The sequence below is a fragment of the Trichechus manatus genome, unplaced genomic scaffold (assembly GCF_000243295.1).
Source record: "Trichechus manatus latirostris isolate Lorelei unplaced genomic scaffold, TriManLat1.0 scaffold00168, whole genome shotgun sequence".
In the NCBI taxonomy this organism is placed as follows: Eukaryota; Metazoa; Chordata; class Mammalia; order Sirenia; family Trichechidae; genus Trichechus; species Trichechus manatus.
Genome location: NW_004444104.1, coordinates 1,622,713 through 1,644,820, shown reverse-complemented (window position 1 = coordinate 1,644,820; position 22,108 = coordinate 1,622,713). Strand labels below are relative to the sequence as shown.

The window sequence follows — 22,108 nt, the reverse complement described above, 5'->3', positions numbered from 1 at the left end:
TATATATATATATATATATATGCTTCACTGGTTTTGCTTCTGTAGAGAACCCAGCCTAAGACATGTGTACTACTTTGTCTCCTTCATATGTTCAACAATAGAAAAACAGAAGTTGTTTTCCACAAGGTTATGTTTCATAGTCATCTCTTCCTTTATTCCCCCTTTCTTTATTTAGGAGCAGATGGAAAAGTTGAGGCAAAAGGCATCAAAGGTGAACCAGGCTCAAGAGGACCCCCAGGGAAGCATGGGCCAAAGGGATTTGTTGGTCCTATGGGAGAGAAAGGCTTCAAAGGAGAGACAGGCCCTCAAGGGCAAAAAGGGAGTAAGGGTGAAGTGGGGCCCACTGGGCCAGAAGGCTTACAGGGCAATCCTGGGCCTTTGGGCCCAACTGGCTTACGTGGCCCTGTTGGCCCCATGGGAAAGCCTGGTCCCAGGGGAGACACTGGGCCCATAGGGCCCCAGGGCGAGCCAGGAGACCGAGGAATGAGAGGCTGGAAAGGAGATCGAGGAGAAAAAGGGAAAATTGGTGAGACTCCCGTGTTGCCAAAAAGTGCCTTCACTGTGGGGCTCACAGTGTTGAGCAAGTTTCCTTCTTCAGATTTACCCATCAAATTTGATAGGATCCTATACAACGAATTCCACCACTACAACGTAGCCACTGGGAAGTTCACCTGCCACATTGCCGGAGTCTATTACTTCACCTACCACATCACGGTGTTCTCCAGGAACGTGCAGGTGTCTTTGGTCAAAAATGGGGTGAAAGTTCTGCACACCAAGGACGGTTATATGGGCTCTGAGGACCAGGCGTCTGGGGGCATGGTTTTGGAGCTGAAGCTTGGGGATGAGGTATGGATGCAGGTGACAGGACGAGAGAGGTTTAATGGCTTGTTTGCAGATGAAGATGATGACACCACTTTCACGGGCTTCCTACTGTTCACCAGATCGTGACGGAGATGGTTTATAAACTTGCCTCACCATCCACCAGAATTAGCCTAATGACGAAGTCATTAGGTGAGTTTACGACATTGATTGCTGTAATTACTGCAATAATCATACAAAGGTGAGAATAGGAAAGTTAATGCCTAAAACTGTTTTTATGAAAATTACTGTCTTTCCAAGAATAAATTGAAAAATACTTGCACTGTTTCTTTCCTTCTTTTTCTTTTTTTGAACACTTTTGGATTGTTTCTGACAATTTATTTAGTAGTTTCCTTCATTCCCATTACCTGAAGAATCCTTTTCGTGTGTGTGACTTTGGGAAGAGCGTTTTGATATCATGTTAAGTGCTCTAAGGGGCCATCTGTGTTTCAGGGAGAAAGAAAATGAACATGTTTATTCTATTTAGTGACTAATCAGTTTTAAGCTGGTGACAATGAGACAGCCCAGAAAGCTAAAAAACATTTTGCTCATTTTCTCCCTTAGGTTTTAATTGCCATTCAGTTCAGCAAATATTTGTTTAATTAACCATTTGCCAGACTCATGCAAAGATGAATGAGGAAAACTGTTTTCAAAGAGCTCACCATCTAATATTTCATTATCACTATTTTCTTCCTAAGGCACCCTGGTGGCGCACTGGTTAAACACTAGGCTGCTAACTACAAGGTTGGTGGTTTGAACCCACCCGGGGGCTATGTGGGGAAAAAACCTGGAGATCTACTTCCATAAAGATTACAGCCTAGAAAACCTTATGCAGCAGTTCTACTCTGTCACGTGGGGTCGCCATGAGTCGAAAATCGACTTGGAGGCACCTAACAACAAAAACAACATTTTCCTTCTACAAATGTTAAATGAGCTATGAGAGAGCAAAAAAGTTACTGGACAGAGATACCATATGGAGTTATAATCAGAAGAAAATCGGGATGAATTTATTATGAGAGTAAGGTAAAAGGGAAACTTCCTTTTTAGGCCTATCAAATTTAGGGGAGGAGTGGATATAAAAGGTGAGATGTAAACTATGTTTTGAAGGACTTCAAAAACAAAGTTGATTGGGGAGTCTAATCTGCCATTTGAGATTATTTTCCATCAGTTGTCTATGAATCTGGAATCCAGTTTTCGAAAGTCTAACAACTATATTCAGGCTCTCTGGGACACCAGACACCTTGTTAACATACTACCTGCCATCATCCACTGAGGGAGTCTATGCTTAAATGTTTGCATTCTAAAAGATTAGGACCTCTTGTAGGATACCAACTCTGGGCTAAAAACAAAACCCTCATATTTGAAACTTCTTTTTTGAAAAACCATAATGAAATAAATGTTTTTGTAAAACATATTGATGAATTTTTCTTTTTCAAGTGACATATTTCCTGTCTTTTTGTAAGGGTGTGCCCTAGGCACCAGGTCTGCACTGTGACGTGGCTGCCTTGAAGACATATGGCCCCTGACTAACGACTCCAGGAGCCAACAAGCTACAAATAACTCGATGTTAATAAAACATGGAGTCAGGGGTTGGGGGATTTTAAAAAACTGTAAATCTCTGATTAAAAAGCTAATAGAGAAGGAAATCACAACTTACTGTGCATACATAATGAAATATAAAATTTATAAAACCAGTTGCCATTGAGTCGACTCTGACTCATGGTGACCCCATGTGTGTCAGAGTAGAACTGTGCTCCATAGAGTTTCCAATGGCTGATTTTTTGGTAGTGGATCATCAGGCCTTTCTTCCAAGGTGCCTCTGGGTGGAGTCGAACCTCTAACGTTTTGGTTACCAGCTGAGCACATTAACCATTTGCACCACCTAGGGACTCCGTAAAATTTACAGTTAAGGTAAAAAATAGCATAGGTACACAGTGAAATTTGTTTTAACTTAACTTCACTGGTTATCATCATCATCACCATTTCTTGTGCTTCTCCTCGTACCAGGTGAAACTTAAAATTTGATTTTATGTGTGTGTGTAGTGGGGGAGTGGGAGGGTTCGAAGCTTCTATAGGAAGCACATACAGTGAATGCTCTTGGCCTTCACCTCTGGCCTTTTGGGACTTTACAGAAGGTCTCCAGGCTCAAACCCAACAGGCAATGTTAAAATGAGCAAGGCCCGACCTTAGGACCAAACCTTCAGGGTGAGGCAAAGCTCTGAATGGGACTGCATAAGAAGTACATTTAAAAATGTGACTATTGTTTGCTGTGGAATGAAAAGGTTCACATGGGTTCTTGTTCCTTTGTACAACTCACACCTCTGGTATATAAGGCGAATAAATCACCCTTTGATTAGTTCATAAAAGACCACAGTCCACCTCATTCAGACACCGATATGCAGGAGTCAACAGGTATCTAGCTCCTGGGTCAAGCAGAGGAGGAGGCACGTTATTTACGGGGGCTAGCTAGAATCCCTGTGTAGTGTAAATGGTTAACGAGATTGGCTGCTAACCTTTAAGGCCTTGTGATTGATCTACTTTTGAAAAATCAGCAATTGAAAATGCTGTGGAGCCCAGTTCTACTCTGACACACATGGGGTCGCCATGAGTTGAAGCCAGCTTGGTGGCAACTAGTTTAGCTGAAGGCTGAGGCAGCAGGCTGGTGGATTTGAACTGCCAACCTTTTGGTTAGCAGCCCAGCTCTTAACCACTCACCACCAGGGCTCCCATTCTTGCTTACTCTCCTAAAAACCAAAAAAGAAAAAAAAAAAAAACCCGTTTCTGTTGACTCCAACTCACGGCAACAGCACGTGTGTCAAACTAGAACTGTGCTCCCTAGGGTTTTCAGGGCTGTGATCTTTCAGAGGCACTCACCAGGCCTGTCTTCTGAGGCACCTCTGGGTAGGTTCAAATCGCCAACCTTTTGGTTAGTACTCAAGTATAATGCTTGACCATTTGCACCACCCAAGGACCCCCTTACTCTCCTGGGTGGTCTTCTTTCCTCAGGCCCAGCCCACCTAGCTGCACTTCTGCAGAAGGGTCAGTTCTCAAAGGATGGGTCTTATGTTGATTCTCCATTCAGCAGCCTTACCCCAGGAGATACCAAGAAGTGGCAGGTCTCTGAGACCAGCCGTAGAAACAGGGCTGTGTCCAGGTAAAATGTGAAAGAGAGTTGTTTTGCAGCCTCACTTTTCATTTTCTATAACCTCAGTCCCTTTTCCAGTCAGTGGTTCCTCCCTCTCTCTACTCACAGAAGCCTCTCAGAATGAAAAAAAAACTTACTTTAACAGAACCCTTTAATATTTATAAGGCACTTATTATAATCTCTTTTTTGCAGATAAGGAAATTTAAGTTTAGGAAGGTTAAGCCTCATATCCTGGACAGGAACTTGAACCCGAGCCAAGCATAGTATGATTTCCATTAAATTAGAGGTAGCTATAGCTTTCTATAAAGGAGCCCTGGTGGTGCAATGCTTAAGCACTCAGCTGCTAACTGAATAGTCGGTGGTTCAAACCCACCAGCCGCTCTTCGGGAGAAAGATTTGATGGTCAGCGTCCTTAAAAAGTTACAGCCTTGAAATCCCTGTGGGGCAGTTTTTACTCTGTCTTATAGGGTTGCCATGAGTTGGAATTGACTCGACAGCACACAACAATAGCTTTCTATTCTATCAACGATCAATGTCCATGGAAGCTGCAGTCAAGAAACCAGACATATTGCATTGGGAAAATCTGCTGCAAAAGACCTTATTGAAGTTTTAAAAAGGAAAAATGTCACTTTGATGACTAAGGTGCACCTGACCCAAGCCATGGTCTTCTCAATTGCCTCATATGCATGCAAAAGTTGGACAATGAAAAAGGAAGACTGAAGAAGAACTGATGCATTTGAATTGTGTTGGCAAAGCATATTGACTACACTGTCATGGACTACCAGAAGAACGAACAAATCAATCTTAGAAGAAATACAGCCAAAGTGCTCCTTAGAAGTGAGAATGGCGAGAATTCAACTTGCTTACTTTAGACATGTCATCAGGAAAAGTAGAGGGTCAGTGAAAATGAGGGAAACCTTCAAGGACATGGATTGACACAATAGCCGAAACAATGGACTCAAATGTATCATCATGAAGATGGCACAGGACCAGGCAACGCTTCGTTCTGTTATATATAAGGTTGCTAGGAGTTGGAGCCTACTCAATGGCAACTAACATTAACAATAGCTTTCCAAAGATTTCCCCACCTTTCCATATCAGCACCATCCTATAAGTCATTCTAATTCCTAAATTAAAAAATTCTTTATGCCTCACCCCCTTCATTCTCCCAAACCTTTTTGTTCCCATATTGTCGATTGAAGTTTGGCAAAATCTTCCCTCTACAAGTTTATACTAAGGAGCCCTGGTGGCAAAACTGTTAAGCATTGGTGGTTTGAATCCACCCAGTGACACCATGGAAGAAAGGCCTGGCAATCTCTTTTTATAAAGATTACAGCCTAGAAAACCCTAGGGGGCAGTTCTACTCTGTCACATGGCGTTGCTATGAATCAAAATGGACTGGATGGCACCTAACGACAACAAACAAAGTTTATACTGTAGATTGTGTTTATGATAATTATTGTTGTTGTTAGGTGCCATCCAGTCAGTTCGGTTCCGACTCATGGGTACCCTATGTACAACAGAATGAAACACTGTCTGGTCCTGCACCATCCTCACAATCGTTGATATGCTTGAGCCTACTGTTGTGGCCACTGTGTCAATCAATCTCGTTGAGGCTCTTCCTCTTTTTCGATGACCCTCTACTCTAACAAGCATGATGTCCTTCTCCAGGGACTGATCCCTCCTGATAACAAGTCCAAAGTATGTGAGATGAAGTCTTGCCATCCTTGCTTCTAAGGAGCATTTTGGCTGTACTTCTTCCAAGACAGATTTTTTTCGTTCTTTTGGCGGCCCACGGTATATTCAACATTCTTTGACAACACCATAATTCAAAGGCATCAATTCTTCTTCAGTCTTCCTTATTCATCATATTATGATAATCATTCATTATGATAATTATACAAGTTAAAATAGATAAGGAAGATTCAGTGTTAATTTACTTGGCTACACTCAACCATAACTCTGACATGCAGTCACACCATGTATTTAGTTTAAACCATCTTTTAGAGTAGAAACAGATTTATTGAAAGTGCATTTGACCGCATGTCAGAGGTCCTGGGTTCAGCCACAGGCTTTATCACTAAATCACGCTGGACAAGGCAGTGATGACTCACACTGCTGCGTGCTCTAACTACCCTCTCCCCAGGGGAATTGGAATAGGTCGGACTTGGCCCACCCTGCTCCACTCACGTGAAAGGTCAGGCTGTTGTTGTTGTTGTTACTTGCTGTAGAGTCAGTTCCGACTCATAGCGACCCTATGTACAACAGAACGAAACACTGCCCAGTCCTGTGCCATGCCCACAATCGTTATTACGCTTGAGCCCATTGTTACAGCCACTGAGGATCTTCCTCTTTTTCACTGAACCTCTACTTTACCAAGCATGATGTTCTTCTCCAGGGACTGATCCCTCCTGACAACATGTCCAGTTTGTAAGACGTAGTCTCACCATCCTTGCTTCTAAGGAGCATTCTGGTTGTACTTCTTCCAGGACAGATTTGTTCGTTCTTTTGGCAGTCCATTGTATATTCAATATTCTTTGCCAACATCACAATTCAAAGGCGTCAATTCTTCTTCGGTCTTCCTTATTCATTGTCCAGCTTTCTCATGCATATGATGCGATTGAAAATACCATGGCTTGGGTCAGGCACATCTTAGTCTTCAAGGTGATATCTTTGCTTTTCAACACTTTAAAGAGGACTTTTACAGCAGATTTGCCCAATGCAATACGTTCGATTTCTTGACTGCTGCTTCCATGGGTGTTGATTGTGGATCCAAGTAAAATGAAATCCTTGACAACTTCAATCTTTTCTACATTTTTCATGATGTTGCTTATTGGTTCAGTCGTGAGGATTTTTGTTTTCTTTATGTTGAGGTGTAATCCATACTGAAGGCAGTGGTCTTTGATCTTCATCAGTAAGCGCTTCAAGTCCTCTTCACTTTCAGCAAGCAAGGTTGTGTCATCTGCATAACACAAGTTGTTAATAAGTCTTCCTCCAATCCTGATGCTGAGTTCTTCTTCATATAGTCCAGCTTCTCGGATTATTTGCTCAGCATACAGATTGAATAGTTATGGTGAAAGGATACAACCCTGACACATACCTTTCCTGACTTTAAACCACACAGTATCCCCTTGTTCTATCCGAACAACTGCCTCTTGCTCTATGTATAGGTTCCTCATGAGTGTAATTAAGTGTTCTGGAATTTCCATTCTTTGCAATGTTATCCATAATTTGTTATGATCCACACGGTCGAATACCTTTGCATAGTCAATAAAACACAGGTAAACATCTTTCTGGTATTCTCTGCTTTCAGCCAGGAAGCATCTGACATCAGCAATGATATCCCTTGTTCCACATCCTCTTCTGAATCTGGCCTGAATTTCTGGCAGTTCCCTGTCAATATACTGCTGCAGCCTCTTTTGAATGATTTTCAGCAAAATTTTACTTGCATGTGATATCAATGATATTGTTTGATAATTTCCGCATTAGGTTGGATCACCTTTCTTGGGAATAGGCATAAATATGGATCTCTTCCAGTCAGTTGGCCAGGTAGCTGTCTTCCAAATTTCTTGGCTTAGATGAGTAAACACTTCCAGCGCTGCATCCGTTTGTTGAAACATCTAAGATTGATATTCTGTCAATTCCTGGAGGCTTGTTTTTCGCCAATGCCTTCAGTGCAGCTTGGACCTCTTCCTTCAGTACCACCGGTTCCTGATCATATGCTACTCTCCACAGTAGTAATTCCTTACTCCAGGCACACGGGGGCGCGACACCCTAGCGGCTGCCTAGATGGCGGTGGGAGACGCTCTTGCCCTCAGGACATCAACGTTCCCACATCCTGAAGGATGCCCTTCTTGACCCGGAAGCGCGGGGCGTCACGCATCGTAGCGTGGGCTGCTGCCTTGGAAACGCGGAGCGCGCTTTCCGTGGGAGCTGCGGCGCGGGCCCGGGGCTGTGCGGCAGGGGCAGGGGTCCGACACGGAACAAGATGCTTACGCGGAGGCTATGCAGCCTCAGAGCCGGGGCAGCAGCTTTCCAGCTGCTGCGCGCCGGGCGGGGCGACCCCCTCGCCGGGATCCGGTTCCGAGGGGTCAGCACCAGCTGGTCCCCAGTGGGCACCGCCTTCAATGTCAAACCCCAAGGCCGCCACCTGGATCTGTTCAGTGAGCGCCGGGTGAGCGGCGCGGAGAGGCCGTCCTCTTGTCATCTCGAGCTAAGTCTGCCCCCTTCTCCGCGGGCTGGCGGAGTTCCGAGCGGGGTCGTTCGGGTCTGGGAAGACCCTGGGCAGAGAATCCACGTGTATTGTGGTGTTCTTGCCTGTCATCTCTGGATTTAGCTTTGGGAGCGGGGCGGAGAGGCCTGTAGTGACCGCTGCTCAAAGCGTGGGGCCGAGGACTTGCGTCTGCGTGAGCCCCTTGGCGCCATGTGAATTCAAAATCGTTCATCGTGGCGGTGGAATTCGGCCTGCCGCGTCCCGCCCTCTCCCCACGCTCACACTCACCCACACCCTCGCTAAAGTCCACACTCTTGCTCTGACTGTACACTTCTGCCTTGAGAGGTCTTGCCTGGTGATGTCACATTGGTTGTCATATTGTTGTTTTGGAACAACACATTTTCCGTCAGTGGTGTAATAGTAATTCCACTGATAACCCGAAATTTCATAACTCACTGATTTCTTTTTTCAGAATCTTATTTTCTTTTAAAACACAAAACTCTGCTAAAAGGAGTGTAATCTATAATGCAGTGGAGTTGATAGCGTGAATTTCTTCCCACAGGAAGTCACTAGACAGAAATCTTATTTGTATATCCACACTGCCTAACATGGTGTCTGGCATTCGGTAGGCACTCAATAATATTTGTTGAATGATGAATTAAAGATGAAAGGAAGGCAAGCTTGAAAAGAGGGCGTGAGAAAGGATCTTCAAAAGGACTCACCTCTTGTACTTTGCGTTTGTGGATGTTGTCCATTCTAGGTTAGAGGTTACTTTTGTTGTTTCTTTTTTTATTTCTTCATTATGCCATTGCTTTTCTTATAATCAGGAGGCTAGGACGTGGTTGCAGTGAGTTAAATGGTGTGTTTCTTATTTTATCTTCCTCATCTGTTTTTAAATTCTTCTTGTGTGAAATATGCTAAGCTAAATATCCCCGTGGGGTAGATTGTTTGTATTAACATTAGTGTGGGGAGGAGAAATGTTACCTGTAGCTACTCAGTCAGCAGCAGAAGGAAGTGAAGGGTAAACTTGGTTTTTTGGTGGATAAAATATAATTAATTTTAGCTTTATTTTTCTTTGCGCACCATGATTTAAGCGCTGATATTAGATTTTCAAATATTTGAATTGGTTTTTGCCTCAGGAACAAAAAATTTCATGTAATTGGTGTTTTTTTCGTATTACCATGACTGGTATTCTGTGATTTAGTATTCCAAGGGCAGTATGGGGAAGATGTACTGGGAAGTGGAAATAGTGCTTGAATTAAATTAAATCAGTTTAAAGATCAAATTGATGTTTGGTCCCGATTCTTCTCTGCTTCCAACGTCTTTCGTTTATTTTCTTCACGTTCTCACTATATTTTGAAAAGAGTTTAACTTCACGAATTCCATCTTACAGAAACAGTAGTGCCTGATCAGGCTGAACATTTCACCTGTTGGTATTTCCGAAAATGTATCTGTCTAAAAATTTAAGCATCTCCGTTAGTTTGTTTTACTGTATTGAGTTCCTTCCACGTGTTAGGCACTATGTTGAACAGCTGGTTAAAAAAAGATCAAGGGCAAGGTTTCTGCCTGTAGGAGCTTGCCTTCTAAATACCAAACACCAGTCGTCGAGTCGATTCTGACTCAGGGTGACCCCATGTGTGTCGGAGTAGAACTGTACTCTGTAGGATTTTCAATGGCTGATTTTTCGGAAGTTGATCACTAGGCCTTTCTTTTGAGGCGGACTTGAACTGCTACTCTTTTGGTTAGTAGTCGAGCATGTTAACCGTTTACACCACAAGTAGAGAAGTCTTTTAAACAAACACATTCCAATACAGATGTATGGAAAAAGCTGGGCTTTACAAGATGTGCAGAGCAGGTTCCGGTTACGGCTTTCCCACTGTTAGCTGGTGACCTCAAGCAGGTTTTTTTAACTTCTTAAGTGTGTTTCTGTATCTGTGAAATGGGAATGATAGTCTCTGCTCTAGGACTATGCGATTTAAATAAGAGAACCTATAAAAGCTACGTAGCTCATGACTTGGCTTGCAGTAGGTGCATATTAAATGTTTGGGTGGTTTTTCCTGCCGTCCTGTGTGCTGTAACAAGGGTGGTTGAGCTAGCACAGAGAATGGTTGATGTCAGTGAGCAGTCATCCCCATTAGATCTAGGGTTTTTTTTTTGTTTGTTTGTTTTGGTCTTTATCGAGATACTGAAACACCTTTGAAAACCATAAAAGTGGCTGCCAGTTTCAGCCTATGACTTAGTTTAATTTGTTTATTTAAATCTTTCTAAAGGTCATTAGGTGGCGCAAATGGTTTGTGCTGGACTGCTGGCTGAAAGGTTGGCGGTTCAAGCCCACCTAGCGGCACTGCAGAAGAAAAGATCTGGTGATCTGCTTCCATAAAGATTATAGCCCACAGAACCCTATGGAGCAGTTCTAGTCTGTCACGCATGGGGTCACCATGAGTTGGAATCGACTCAGTGGCAGTTAACAACAACAAAAGATCTATATACTTGATAATCAACTCATCTCCCTATTTTAGCTTGTGGAATAATTGGTATTGTGTACTGAGACCTTACTGCTTGCTAGACATTGTCCTGAGTACTTTGCATACATTTTCTAACTTAGGACCTGTACCCATGCTGTGAGGTACATATTATCATCCCCATTGTACCTGATGAAAACATTGAGGCCTAGGACCATAAATAGCTTGGCCATGATTACATACCTAATAATGTTTATAGATGACATTTATTAAATTTCTTTTTATGTGCTGGGCACTGTTATGATTTTTTACATCTCATTTAATCCTCCCAACTGCTCGGTGAGTTATGTCCTATAGTAGTAAGTGACAGAGCTGGATTTTGAACTCATATCATGCTGTTGTTTTTTGTCTTTGCTAAAATAATTACCAATTGAAGAAACCTTACGTCCCTAAAACATTGTTTTCAATCTCATTGGTGTGGAAGTGACGCGGGGAATATGAAAGTGATGTCTGTGATCACAGGTGATACATCAACAAAACCAAGATTTTCTGTATGACAAAATATTTCTATTTAATGTTCACATTAATCATATTTTTGGTTATCAGCTGGAAATATTCTTTGAATTTTAGGGCCTTTTTGGAGTTCCTGAGCTCAGTGCCCCAGAAGGATTTCAGGTTGCACAAGAAGAAGCCTTGAGAAAAACGGAAGTGCTCGTGGAGCTAGCGTGCAAGACCCCACCGGGGCCGAAGACCGTGCTCATCTTTGATGAGCTCTCGGATTCCTTGTGCAGAGTGGCCGACTTGGTAAGGTGCTTTGTTTAAGACTTGAGACCATGTTTTAAGCTGTGATAAATTAAACTAACTGTATCCTTTTGTTGTTTAAGGTTAATATTAGGCTATAAGATTAAAATGTCTTAAACTTTGAGAGCTGTTTGGTGTAATTTGGTGTAATACTGAAGAATGTTATTAGGAATGGGAGAAACGTTTAGGAAAAGGTGATATTTAGAACTTGTACTTTAATGCGTAATAAAAGAATGATTACTTATATGGCAAAGAGTCTTCGTTTATGAAAGCTTCTGCCAAAATTCCAATAGAATGTTTTTTTCTGTACATTTGCAGTAAAATTCCTCTTCGGAAAAACAACTTTTTATAAATCTTTTTAGGAGTGCATTTTCTGATTAAAAACGAGGTTTTGGCTTCAAACTGATTGTATTAAAGACTTTTTTCACATTTTGAAATTGAAATAGAAATGTACGTAGTTTTCTTCACCAACTAAGAAACCCATTTTTGAGATGGAAAGCGTGGTTTTCTATTAGTCCAAAAGAGCCAAACCTTGGTAACTCGTATCAGTGAAGGTAGCGAGTGGTCCACATAGTGATAATTCATGATCTTCCCAACTTGGTGTTGGACTGTATAGTTTTTTTCCTTTCACATTCATTAATATTGCATACCTACTATGTGCCAGGCACTGTTCTAGGCACTGAAAAGACAGAAATGAAAAAGACACAGACGAAATCTCTACCCTCCTGGAGTTTACATTCTGGTGTTCACTTTTGTTTCTGTCCTACTCGGCCCCAGGCCCTGTGATAAGAGCTTTGCCTGGATTAACTGATTTAATCTTCTCAGCACCTCTCCATTTTCAGATGAGGGAAGAAAGGCACTGAGAGGTTAAGTGATGTGCCTACGGCCACCCAGCCAGTAAGTGGTGGAGCTGTGCTTTGAATCCAGCAGCTGGCTGTGGAGCTCACATTCTTCCTTGCTGTTCTCTGCCATTCCAGGGGCTGGCTGACGGCTCAGTCAGATGAAACCTTACTAGGGGATGTTGGAAAGTTTGTTAACTTCTCCATCTTTCTAAAAATTATTTATTTAAAAAATTATTGTACAGTAAAATTGACTTTTTTGGGGAGGGTGCAGCCAGAATACTCCTTAGAAGCAAGGATGGAGAGACTTCATCTCACATACTTTGGACATGTTATCAGGAGGGAGCAGCCCCTGGAGAAGGACATCATGCTTGGTAGAGTAGACGGTCAGCGAAAGAGAGGAAGACCCTTAATGAGATGGATTGAAACAGTGGCTGCAGCAGTGGGCTCAAGCATAACAACAATCATGAGGATAGTGCAGTACCGGGCAGTGTTTCGTCTATTGTACTTAGGGTCACTGTGAGTTGGAACCGACTTGACGGCACCTTACAACAACAGTTCTATGACTTTTAACTCGTGTATGAATTCATAGCAGTCAAGAAATCAGACAGCGTATTGCCCTTGGGCACATCTGCTGCAAAAGACCGCTTTAAAGTGTTAAAAGCAAATATGTCACTTTGAGACTAAGATACGCCTGACCCAAGCCATGGTATTTTCTATGCGGTGAAAGCTAGACAATGAATAAGGAAGACTGAAGAAGAACTGATGCCTTTGAATTATGGTGCTGGTAAAGAACACTGAATATACCATGGATTGCCAGAAGAATGAACAAATCTGTCTTGGAAGAAGTACAGCCAGAGTGCTCCTTAAAAGTGAGGATGGTGAGACTTTGTCTCATGTACTTCGGACATGTTATCAGGAGGGACCAGTCCCTGGAGAAAGACATATGCTTGGTAGAGGGTCAGTGAAAAAGAGGAAGACTCTCAGTGAGATGGATTGACACAATGGCGCATCAATGGGCTCCAGTATGGTGGTGGTTGTGAGAGTAGTGCAGGACCAGGCAGTGTTTCATTCTCTTGTACAGAGGGTCACTGTGAGTCAGAAGTGACTCAATGGCACCTGACAACAACAACAATTTTTCAGGTGCTTTAATACTAACGTTATCTTATTACTGTTATTAAATGTTGTATCATACCATGGATTTAAATGGTTTTGCATTTAAAACAATTTGATAATAAAATTAGAAAAATTTACTGTGTGGTGATTTTATTTCATATGTTATAGTCACACAAGTTGTCTTCTTGGAGAATGAAGAAAAGACAGTTTTGTAGCTTCTTGTATTTTGTTTTTGCAGTGTATCACCGTAACATGAAAACTAAACTGTAGTTTATATGATTTCTTCTTCTTTCTTTTTTTTTTTTTTAAGGAGTCCTTCCTAAGTTTACTTCTGGTGCTCAATATTGTAGTAGTGGTGGTAGGGGTGGTGGTACGACTAGTAATGAGCTAGGTGTTTTATTCTGGAACTAGGATTTCATATTTTACTAAAAGGGCAATAAAGAAAGAATGTGCCCTTTCTTCCTGCACAAAGACTAGAATATAGTTAAATCAGTCTTGAAACTACACTACATATCAATTTTTTTAAAAGAGTGTTTTCAAAGAGTTTTTCTCTGGCACCAGTTTAAGATGTGAGAACCATTTTGAAAACAATTTTAGTTGGAAAGTTTTAGAATAATTAATACAATTTGAAATAAGAGTCTGCTTTTTTTCCACTGTAGACTTTGGAAGAACTTTCTTGTTGTTTACATTTGAAGGCAAAAGACTTCTAAAGTGTAGTTAGTAAGAGTATTTTCTTTGGAGTGAAGCAAACTTGGTCCTAAGAATAACAGTTAAATGTTGAGAAGGAACCTATTTGCCTTACTAGTTTAGGGAGAACTCAGTAATGGAAACACATGGGTCAAGCCAAATGGCACATATTAAAGCACAGATTTTCCTTTTAACTCTCAGATCCTGGAAGGAAGTTTTCCATCAAATTCCCTTTGGTTTTTTTTTCTCCCCTTACCAGGCCGATTTTGTGAAAATTGCCCACCCCGACCCAGCATTCAGAGAGGCTGCAGAAGAAGCTTGTAGATGTATCGGCACCATGGTGGAAAAGTATGTGTTGTCCCCTTCTTTACTATCTGGGCGGCACGTTCTGTGGGCTTGCTGTAGGAGATTTTGTCCACAGGGTGTGTCTTACACACGCAATGTGGGAGGTGTTGTGTGTGATGACTGTGGAAACGGGCCTCTGGAAGCCGACTGCGCCCAGCAGTGTAGCTTTGGGCTAGTTCTTTAATTTCTTCTCTGACTTACTTTCCTTGTCTGTAAATAGGGTTAATAAAATTATTTGCCTCTTAGGCTTGTTATGAGGATTGAATGAGATGATAAATATAAAGTGCTTAAAATGGTGTCAGGCACATAGCAAACATCCCATACCATCATCACTGCCATCGTTATTTGCGTTATGGTGAGGACTTTTTAGTATCTCAGTAGTGAGTTGGAGTTACTAGATTATCACATGATTAAATTTCTATCACCATTGATGGCTCTAGGCCACAGGCCAAGAAGCCAAAATACTGCCCTCGGAGTTGCTGCCAAGTCAGGATTAGCGTGGTCTAGGGAGACCATAAAACACCCCGGGAGGGCCGAGGCAGCTGTAAACTGAGGTGGCCATGATGCAGTGAATGCCTTCAAAGTGATTTTGAGGTAAATTTAAACATTTTTAAGCCACTTATGAGGGCTCCAATGTGCTTGTTAAAATAACTTAGAGATGGGCAGTGCTGTATTTAAAAGCACTCAGGTGCATGACACCGTGCCAGAAAGTGCGTAGAACGGATGAGAGCCTGGGGACTTGCCCACGTGAAGTTATGGTTGGAAGCCGTGAGAAACAACATGCTAAGACTTATTTTCACAAATCAGAAGTTGTAGGAGGAGGGTGATGGCTTCCTGGAGGACCTAACGCTTCAGATGTGTTGCTGCTGCTTTTCGTTGCGTTGAGCAACACTTAGGACAGTAAATATGATTCTTACAGAGCCATTGAAAATCAGCTTGCTGAGTGGGGTGAAGCTGGTCCCTGCAAACTCCACACACTGGGTTGACAAAGGTGCTGAAAGTGGGGACTCTTAGTGAAAGAGAGCCTTGGCCAGGTGAAAGGCCGCTAGGTCACCTGCTGGAGCACTCCGTCTGCTGTATGGCCTCGAACCTGGACACAGTTCTGTCCTTGTGGACACATGCTCTTAGTGTGTGGGCGGACGATGGGAACGTGGGGCAGCCTGGTCAAGAGTGTCTGCCTATGGCCTTCATTTACCACGGACAGCTTTTGAGCCTCTTGTTCTTCTGGACCTGTTGCCGCCTCCTGGCGACCTGTCGGGGATGGGGCAGGGGTTGGAAACAGTCTCCATCATTCCCTAGAGCTTTGCTTTCTAGTCTGTCTGAGTACCATGACTCATTTTCTCCTTGAGTCTAACTGAACTGTATCTTAAGTGACCTCCTCAGTTGATCTTTAAAAAATCAGGATGATTTAGTTGCTTGTGTAGAATTGATTTATTTTCCAGTAATGGAAAAAAAGCCTAAAACAAGGTGTTCTTTTTTAGGCTTAATGCCATGTGTAACTAAACTGTAGGCTTTACCTCAGGATCTTCCAACAACACCTGATGTGGGAGGTTTGCTTTAACTTCTGAAAAGGGTACAGTGAAGGCCACCTCCCTACTTGCCATCCTTTGTGACCTGGGGTAACACCTTATGTCCACAGGCCCTAGGAGGGAGGCACCACACTGATTTCCTCCCTGTCTTCCTGGAATCAGTACTGGGAGCCAGGCATGAGAGGGTGTGCTAGCCCTCCTTGTTGAGAGCTTCTTGATTGGAAGTGACTGTCTTAGTGCCCCTGGTGTTTGGGAAGACCCGTGAGCACAGAGGCAACAAAAACCCTTTAATTTATATAAAAGTTCATTTTATTGATTGTGAACTGACTGGGGAACTTGCCTGTCCTTGGGTCCTGAAGAGGAATTGGTGGATGGTTTTTATAACCTCGCGCTTACCTGGGGATCCACCAGGCAGGGAGCAGGTTGTATTAGAACTGCTCACACTTCAGCTCTGAGAGTGCCAGGGCTTTCTTGGGTCTAGGGAACTGACAGCAGCACCCCGGGTTGGGCTGAGATTGGTGCTCGGTGTGGGGCACGGTCGGCTCCATAGCACTGGCTGAGGGCAGGCTGGCACCGCCATGTAGCAGTAGCTACAGTTAGTACAGGGAAGGTATGCTTTACACACATCATCTCATTTAATCCTGACTGCAACCTGCGGTTGGCGTTGTCCCATCTTGTAACAAGCCAGGAGGGTTTAAATAGCTTGTCTAAGATCACAGTGTAGTACTACAGCCCGAATTTAAACCCAGGTTTGTGACTCCAGAGCCCGTGCTCCTGACCGCGACCTGCCACTCTCATGTGTATGAGCAAGAAGGTCGCCTGCACTCTAGGGTACTTGGTTTAGGACTGGAAAATATTTGTGCCTGTTCACCCTCCCACCGATCCTCACTCCTTTCTTTTTCATTAAAAGAAAAAAAAAAAAAAGAATGCTTTTCGCATATTGCTAATGGGAACTGGCTCCGAGTGGCAGCAGGTCAGTTAAATTACCAGTTACCACACCCCCCCCCTTCCGTCCCAGCTGCTGACTGTGGTTTCAGATGTACTCTTTCCCCTTCCAGAGCAGTTAGTACCTTGACCCGTAGCCTAATCGACTGCTTTTCTCTCTACTAACTGGTTCAGTTTCTAAGGATGGTCCAGATGAAAGAAGAAAGCAAAAACCTACCCCAAGCCTTTGGTCTCTGAGCATGTGTACACTGGGATTGGACAGCATTCTTTTGATGGAAAGTAAAAAAATTAGGTATTAGAAAATCATTTAATTTTTTTCATTTGTAATTTTTCTAGGTTGAATACAAATGTGGAATTATATCAAAGTTTGCAAAAATTGCTAGCTGATAAAAAACTTATGGATTCCCTCGATCCAGAAACCAGGTACTCATTCCTTTGTGTGTATTGTGATTGTGATTACAGAGGTGCTGGGGTAGGGCCGCTCTGCCTGGGGTGTCCCTCCTCCTGGTGCCTAGTGACTCACACTTTCCTTAGGGCTCACTCACATGGTGGCTCTTCTGAGATCTTACCAGGTCATGCTCTGTCCTCTTATCCTGCTTTAGTTTTCTTCATGGCCCTAATCACTCCCAACATTACATGATTTATTAGTGTTACTGTTTATCTTCTTTCTACCTCAGTGGATTGGAAGCTCCTTGAGGGCAGGGACTTGGTCTGTTTTATTCACTGCTGCATCCTCAGCACCTAGAACCATTCCTGGCATGTAGTAGGTACTTAATCAGTGAATGGATTCCTAAAAACAACAGATAAGTACACTTAGCTTTGTGGTTAAAATTCTGTAATCAGTGCCATCAGAAGATGTAAGCAACTTGATTTTATTTACTGGGTTGATGTTAAGATCCTTGAAATGATTTGCTTTGGTTCATTAGATTACATTTATTATTCTGAATTTAAAAGGCCTAATTTCTAAGTCCATTCTTAAAAATATTTGTTATAGGACCTTGAGTATCTTATCTTTTGTTCAAATGTATTTATAAAACAAGTGTAGGGCTTGTCATTAACCTGCCTGTGATATTTGTGTTGTAACAGAGATTAATTTTTTTCTCACCCACTTGTAACTGTTTATCTACTTTTTATTTATTGGAGATTTACTTCTTTTGGAGCCTTGGCGGCCCAGTGGTTAAGAGCTGGGCTGCTAACCAAAAGATCGGAGGTTTGAATCCACCAGCCACTCCTTGGAAACTCTATGGGGCAGTTCTACTCTGTCTGTAGGGTTGCTATGAGTTGGAATCAACTTGACAGCAACAGGTTTACTTTGGCTACGTGATTGTCCTCCTGCTGCTTTTTTCTCTCCGTTTCTGTTTCTGTATGTGGTTTGTGACCTCTTGCTGTCCAGTCGATTCTTACTCATAATGATACGATAGGACAGAGTAGAGCTGTCCCATAGGGTTTCTAAGGCTGTAAAAAGCTTTATGGAAGCAGACTGCTACATCTTTCTCCCTTGGCTGCTGGGTTTTAACCACCGACCTTTTGGTTAGCAGTGGGTGCTTAACCACTGGGCAACCAGGGCTCCTTAGTTAATAATAGAATATTGCTATTAGTATAGCATATAAGTACCATCATAGACAAGTCACATGATTAGACTCAGTCTTTGAGGAGTTATTTCACCTGCGTGACTGGCACATAGATAATGGCTTAGTCTTGTTTTACTTCATCAATCCTGCCATTCAGGATACTAGTAAAGCTGGCTGTGTCCTCAGAATAGTTTGTTTTCATTATAATTTTAGGCTTCAGCATTATATATCCTTTGAGTGAAGCAAGAAAAAGTTGAATGCACGCTAGTTGTGCCAGAATTGTACTCAACTAGTACTGACTTTAAGTAACAACAACAAAAAAATGCTAAAAATAATAAGGTTTCTCATAACCTGACTTTACTAACGATGGAGTTTTCCATACTTAATGTTTGAAAATTGTGGTGGAAAAGCAGACCATTTTACGAAGGACTTGTAGTAATGGTATACATGCCATACTTCTGGATGTTACTAAAAATGCCTATGAGAATTTTTAAATAACAAAGTGATTCTAAAATACATTCAGAAAAACAAGCTAGGTAGAATATCAATATTCTGAAAAGGAAAAGCAGCTTGGGAGTAGGAGGAAACAGTAATTTGAAGTACTGGTTATTAAAATCCCATGGCATTGGTGTCATCAGGAGGCTTGGCTGGACCCAGAAAGAACTATATCTTAGAACTTTGCATATGATAGAGTGTAAGACAATTGCTGAAAAAAAGAGTTGTAGATTTAGTAAATTATACTGTCATGACAAGCTAATGCACAGAAAAGTGATTTGAGGGGAGTAGACCTTCATCTTATTCTTAGTATTTCCTAAGCTGCATTCCTTGAACTACTACTTCTGCGCAATATTCAAAAGCATTCCTGGAAGTGTTCTGTTGGTTGGTTAAGTTTGAAAATTAATATGCATTTCCCCTTCTCGGAGAATTATAGTATATTAGAGTCTGAGAAGCCTAGCCATAAAGAAACCTGTTTAACTTGGTGTTTTCCAAAACCATCAAGAACTTTCCTGAATGCAAAGAGTATAACAGATACGCTCTCCAGAAAATACAGTAGAGGGAAAATCCCAGCCATGATAACGACAAAAACTATAATATACTTTGGGATAATCTTAGGAAGGCAGAAAGTGCAGAACCTCAGCACACACACACATGCATGCATGCTCACCTACACATACACATACATATACACACATGACTGGGGAACATGCAAGATGACTTCACAGAGAGAAGGATACTGTTTTTTTAGGTAAGGAAGCTCAATAGTGTTTTCTACTGGCCTGTATATTTGATGCTGTCCAATCTATATCTTAAGATTTTTTGTTTATTACTTAGCAAAATGGTTTTTAAGTCATAGACAGTGAATATTCAAGAGTAGGCAGGAAAAATCTGGTAAAAAGTACTAAAAAGGGACTTATACCAGAAAATAAAACATACTATAAAATACTGCATTTAAGAGAGCATTATGCTTATGTCAGAATACTCAGATCAATGAAAGAATAGAGAAAGTTCAGGCACAGACACAAACTTATGTAAGACTGTATTGAATATGTGATAGGAGTGTCATTTCACATCAGTAGGGAAAGAATTGGCTGTCCAGTAAATGGTGTTAGACCAATAAGTAACCTTTTTGAGAAAAAAGTAGATTGATTGAAGATTTAAATGTTAAAAAGAACAGAAAAATCATTAAGTATTGAATAATCTTAGGATGTTGAAAGTCTTTCTTGGCATCATACCAGAGACAGACAACATAACAGGAAAGAGTGATTTGATTATATAAGTTACAAACTTTCCTATAGCAAAACCTTTCCACATTCCAAGCCAGAATATAACAATGGGACAAAATGCTACTTCTATGGCAAAGGGTTAATATATTTACTATTACTAAATTACTTACAAAAGAAAAAAAAAAAAAAGTGAAGACCCTATTGAAAAAGGGGGCAAAGGATTTTTTTGTGAAACTCTCATTTCGCAAAATAAGGAATAGCAACAAACGGCCATTATACTTATAAAAGTATGTTTTTACTTTACTACTAATAAGTGTAAAGTAGTAGCTGGAAATGTAGGTTCTAGAATGGGTTTAATATTGGCTTCATAGCTTTCTAAGCCTTAGTTTTCTCCTCTGTAAAAGGGAAATAAAAAGGAATTGCATAGGATTATTATGAGGTTTAAATGAAATAATTCATGTAAAATGCTTTGTTCAGTACCTGGCACATAGAAATCATGCTGTGATGCTGGAAGCAATCATTAGCAGGGTGGATGGGTTTCAGCAGAGTTTTCAGACTAAAACAGACTAGGAAGAAAGGCCTTGCCATCTACTTCCAAAAATTAACCTATGAAAACCCTATGGATCACAACAGAATATTATCTGATAAAGTGCTGGAAGATGAGCCCTGTAGGTTGGAAGATGGCTACAACAATGGGCTAGAGCTTCCCAACAATCATGAAGATGGTGCAGGACCAGGCAGCGTTTCATTCTGTTTTACGTGGGTCACCATGAGTCAGAGCCGACTGACGACAACTAACACCTCCACCACCACTATTCAGGAAACGTAGACTAAAGCAAAGAGCCCATCAAACTGACAAAGTTGAAAAGGAATAACAATAATGTTAATGGTTGGAGATAATGAGTTCTCTCTGTTGTTACGTGCCGTCGAATCGGTTCTGACTCATAGCGACCCTATAGGAAGTTATTTCTAAGTGTAAATTGATACTTTTTTTAGGACAGTTTATTAATATATATCACTGTACATACCTTTTTAATCAATTTCATTTCTGGGAATTTATCCCAAGAAAACAAACAAGAATAAATAGATGTATCTTCAAGAATTTTTATCATAGTGTGGTTTATGAGTGGGAAAAATGAAAATAGTTTTAGTCCATATGACAATACATTAAACATTAAAAATCATGTTTTTGAAGAATATTTAAAGATATAGAGAAATGATTGATGTCTATGTTATAATTTTATAAGAAGAAGAAAGATACAAAAGTACATGTAGTCTGCTCCAATTATTGTAAGAAAAATAATACAGTAAAACCTGTGAAAGCTGGAAACCATGTAAGGTGGAAACCTGTCAGAAAAGGAAAACTTTAAATATTTTCCACCTAACAAGCAATAGAAAAATAGTAAGACTGCACCCTGTCAAAAGTGGAAAACTTACGAGACTCAGAAAAATGAGGCAGTTCTGTGGGTTCCGGCTCTCACGCATTTCACTGTATAATATTGAAAGTAGGTTGGAAGGAAATACATGAATTTTAACAGCCGTTATCTTTGGGTAGTGAAATTAGTGAATCTTAATTTTTTTCATACATTTTGTCTTAGGCTGGGTTCTCTAGAGAAACAAAACCAGTAAAGTGTAATATAAATAGAGAGATTCTATCAAGGAAACAGCTCACGTGATTGTAGAGGCTAGAACGTCCCAAGTCCGTCGATCAGGGTAGAGGCCTCTCCCAAGTCACACAGCTGCAGAAGCTGGCAAGCCCAAGATCGGAAGGTTGGAGAACAGAGCTCCCACTCACAGGCTGTGCAGATCGACGAATCCCAGGTTTGGCAGATAGGCTGACAGCTCAAGTCCCAAGAACAGGAGATGAGACGAC

At 41.5% G+C, this 22,108-nt stretch overlaps 2 protein-coding genes across 2 annotated transcripts in view; both read left to right on the top strand.

Moving 5' to 3' along the window:
• C1QTNF9 (C1q and TNF related 9) overlaps positions 1–1,124 on the top strand; it is a 9,602-nt gene extending 8,478 nt beyond the window's left edge. Inside the window, exon 3 of the mRNA XM_023740916.1 lies at positions 176–1,124. Coding sequence (XP_023596684.1) covers positions 176–948 — 773 coding nt within the window. The 3' untranslated portion in view covers positions 949–1,124. The remainder of the gene's footprint in view (positions 1–175) is intronic.
• Positions 1,125–7,792: 6,668 nt separating this feature from the next.
• Positions 7,793–22,108, top strand: part of MIPEP (mitochondrial intermediate peptidase) — a 216,772-nt gene continuing 202,456 nt past the window's right edge. The window contains exons 1-5 of the mRNA XM_004386578.1: positions 7,793–7,798; positions 7,848–8,177; positions 11,309–11,482; positions 14,381–14,469; positions 17,277–17,363. Of these exons, the coding sequence (XP_004386635.1) occupies positions 7,793–7,798; positions 7,848–8,177; positions 11,309–11,482; positions 14,381–14,469; positions 17,277–17,363 (686 nt within the window). The remainder of the gene's footprint in view (positions 7,799–7,847; positions 8,178–11,308; positions 11,483–14,380; positions 14,470–17,276; positions 17,364–22,108) is intronic.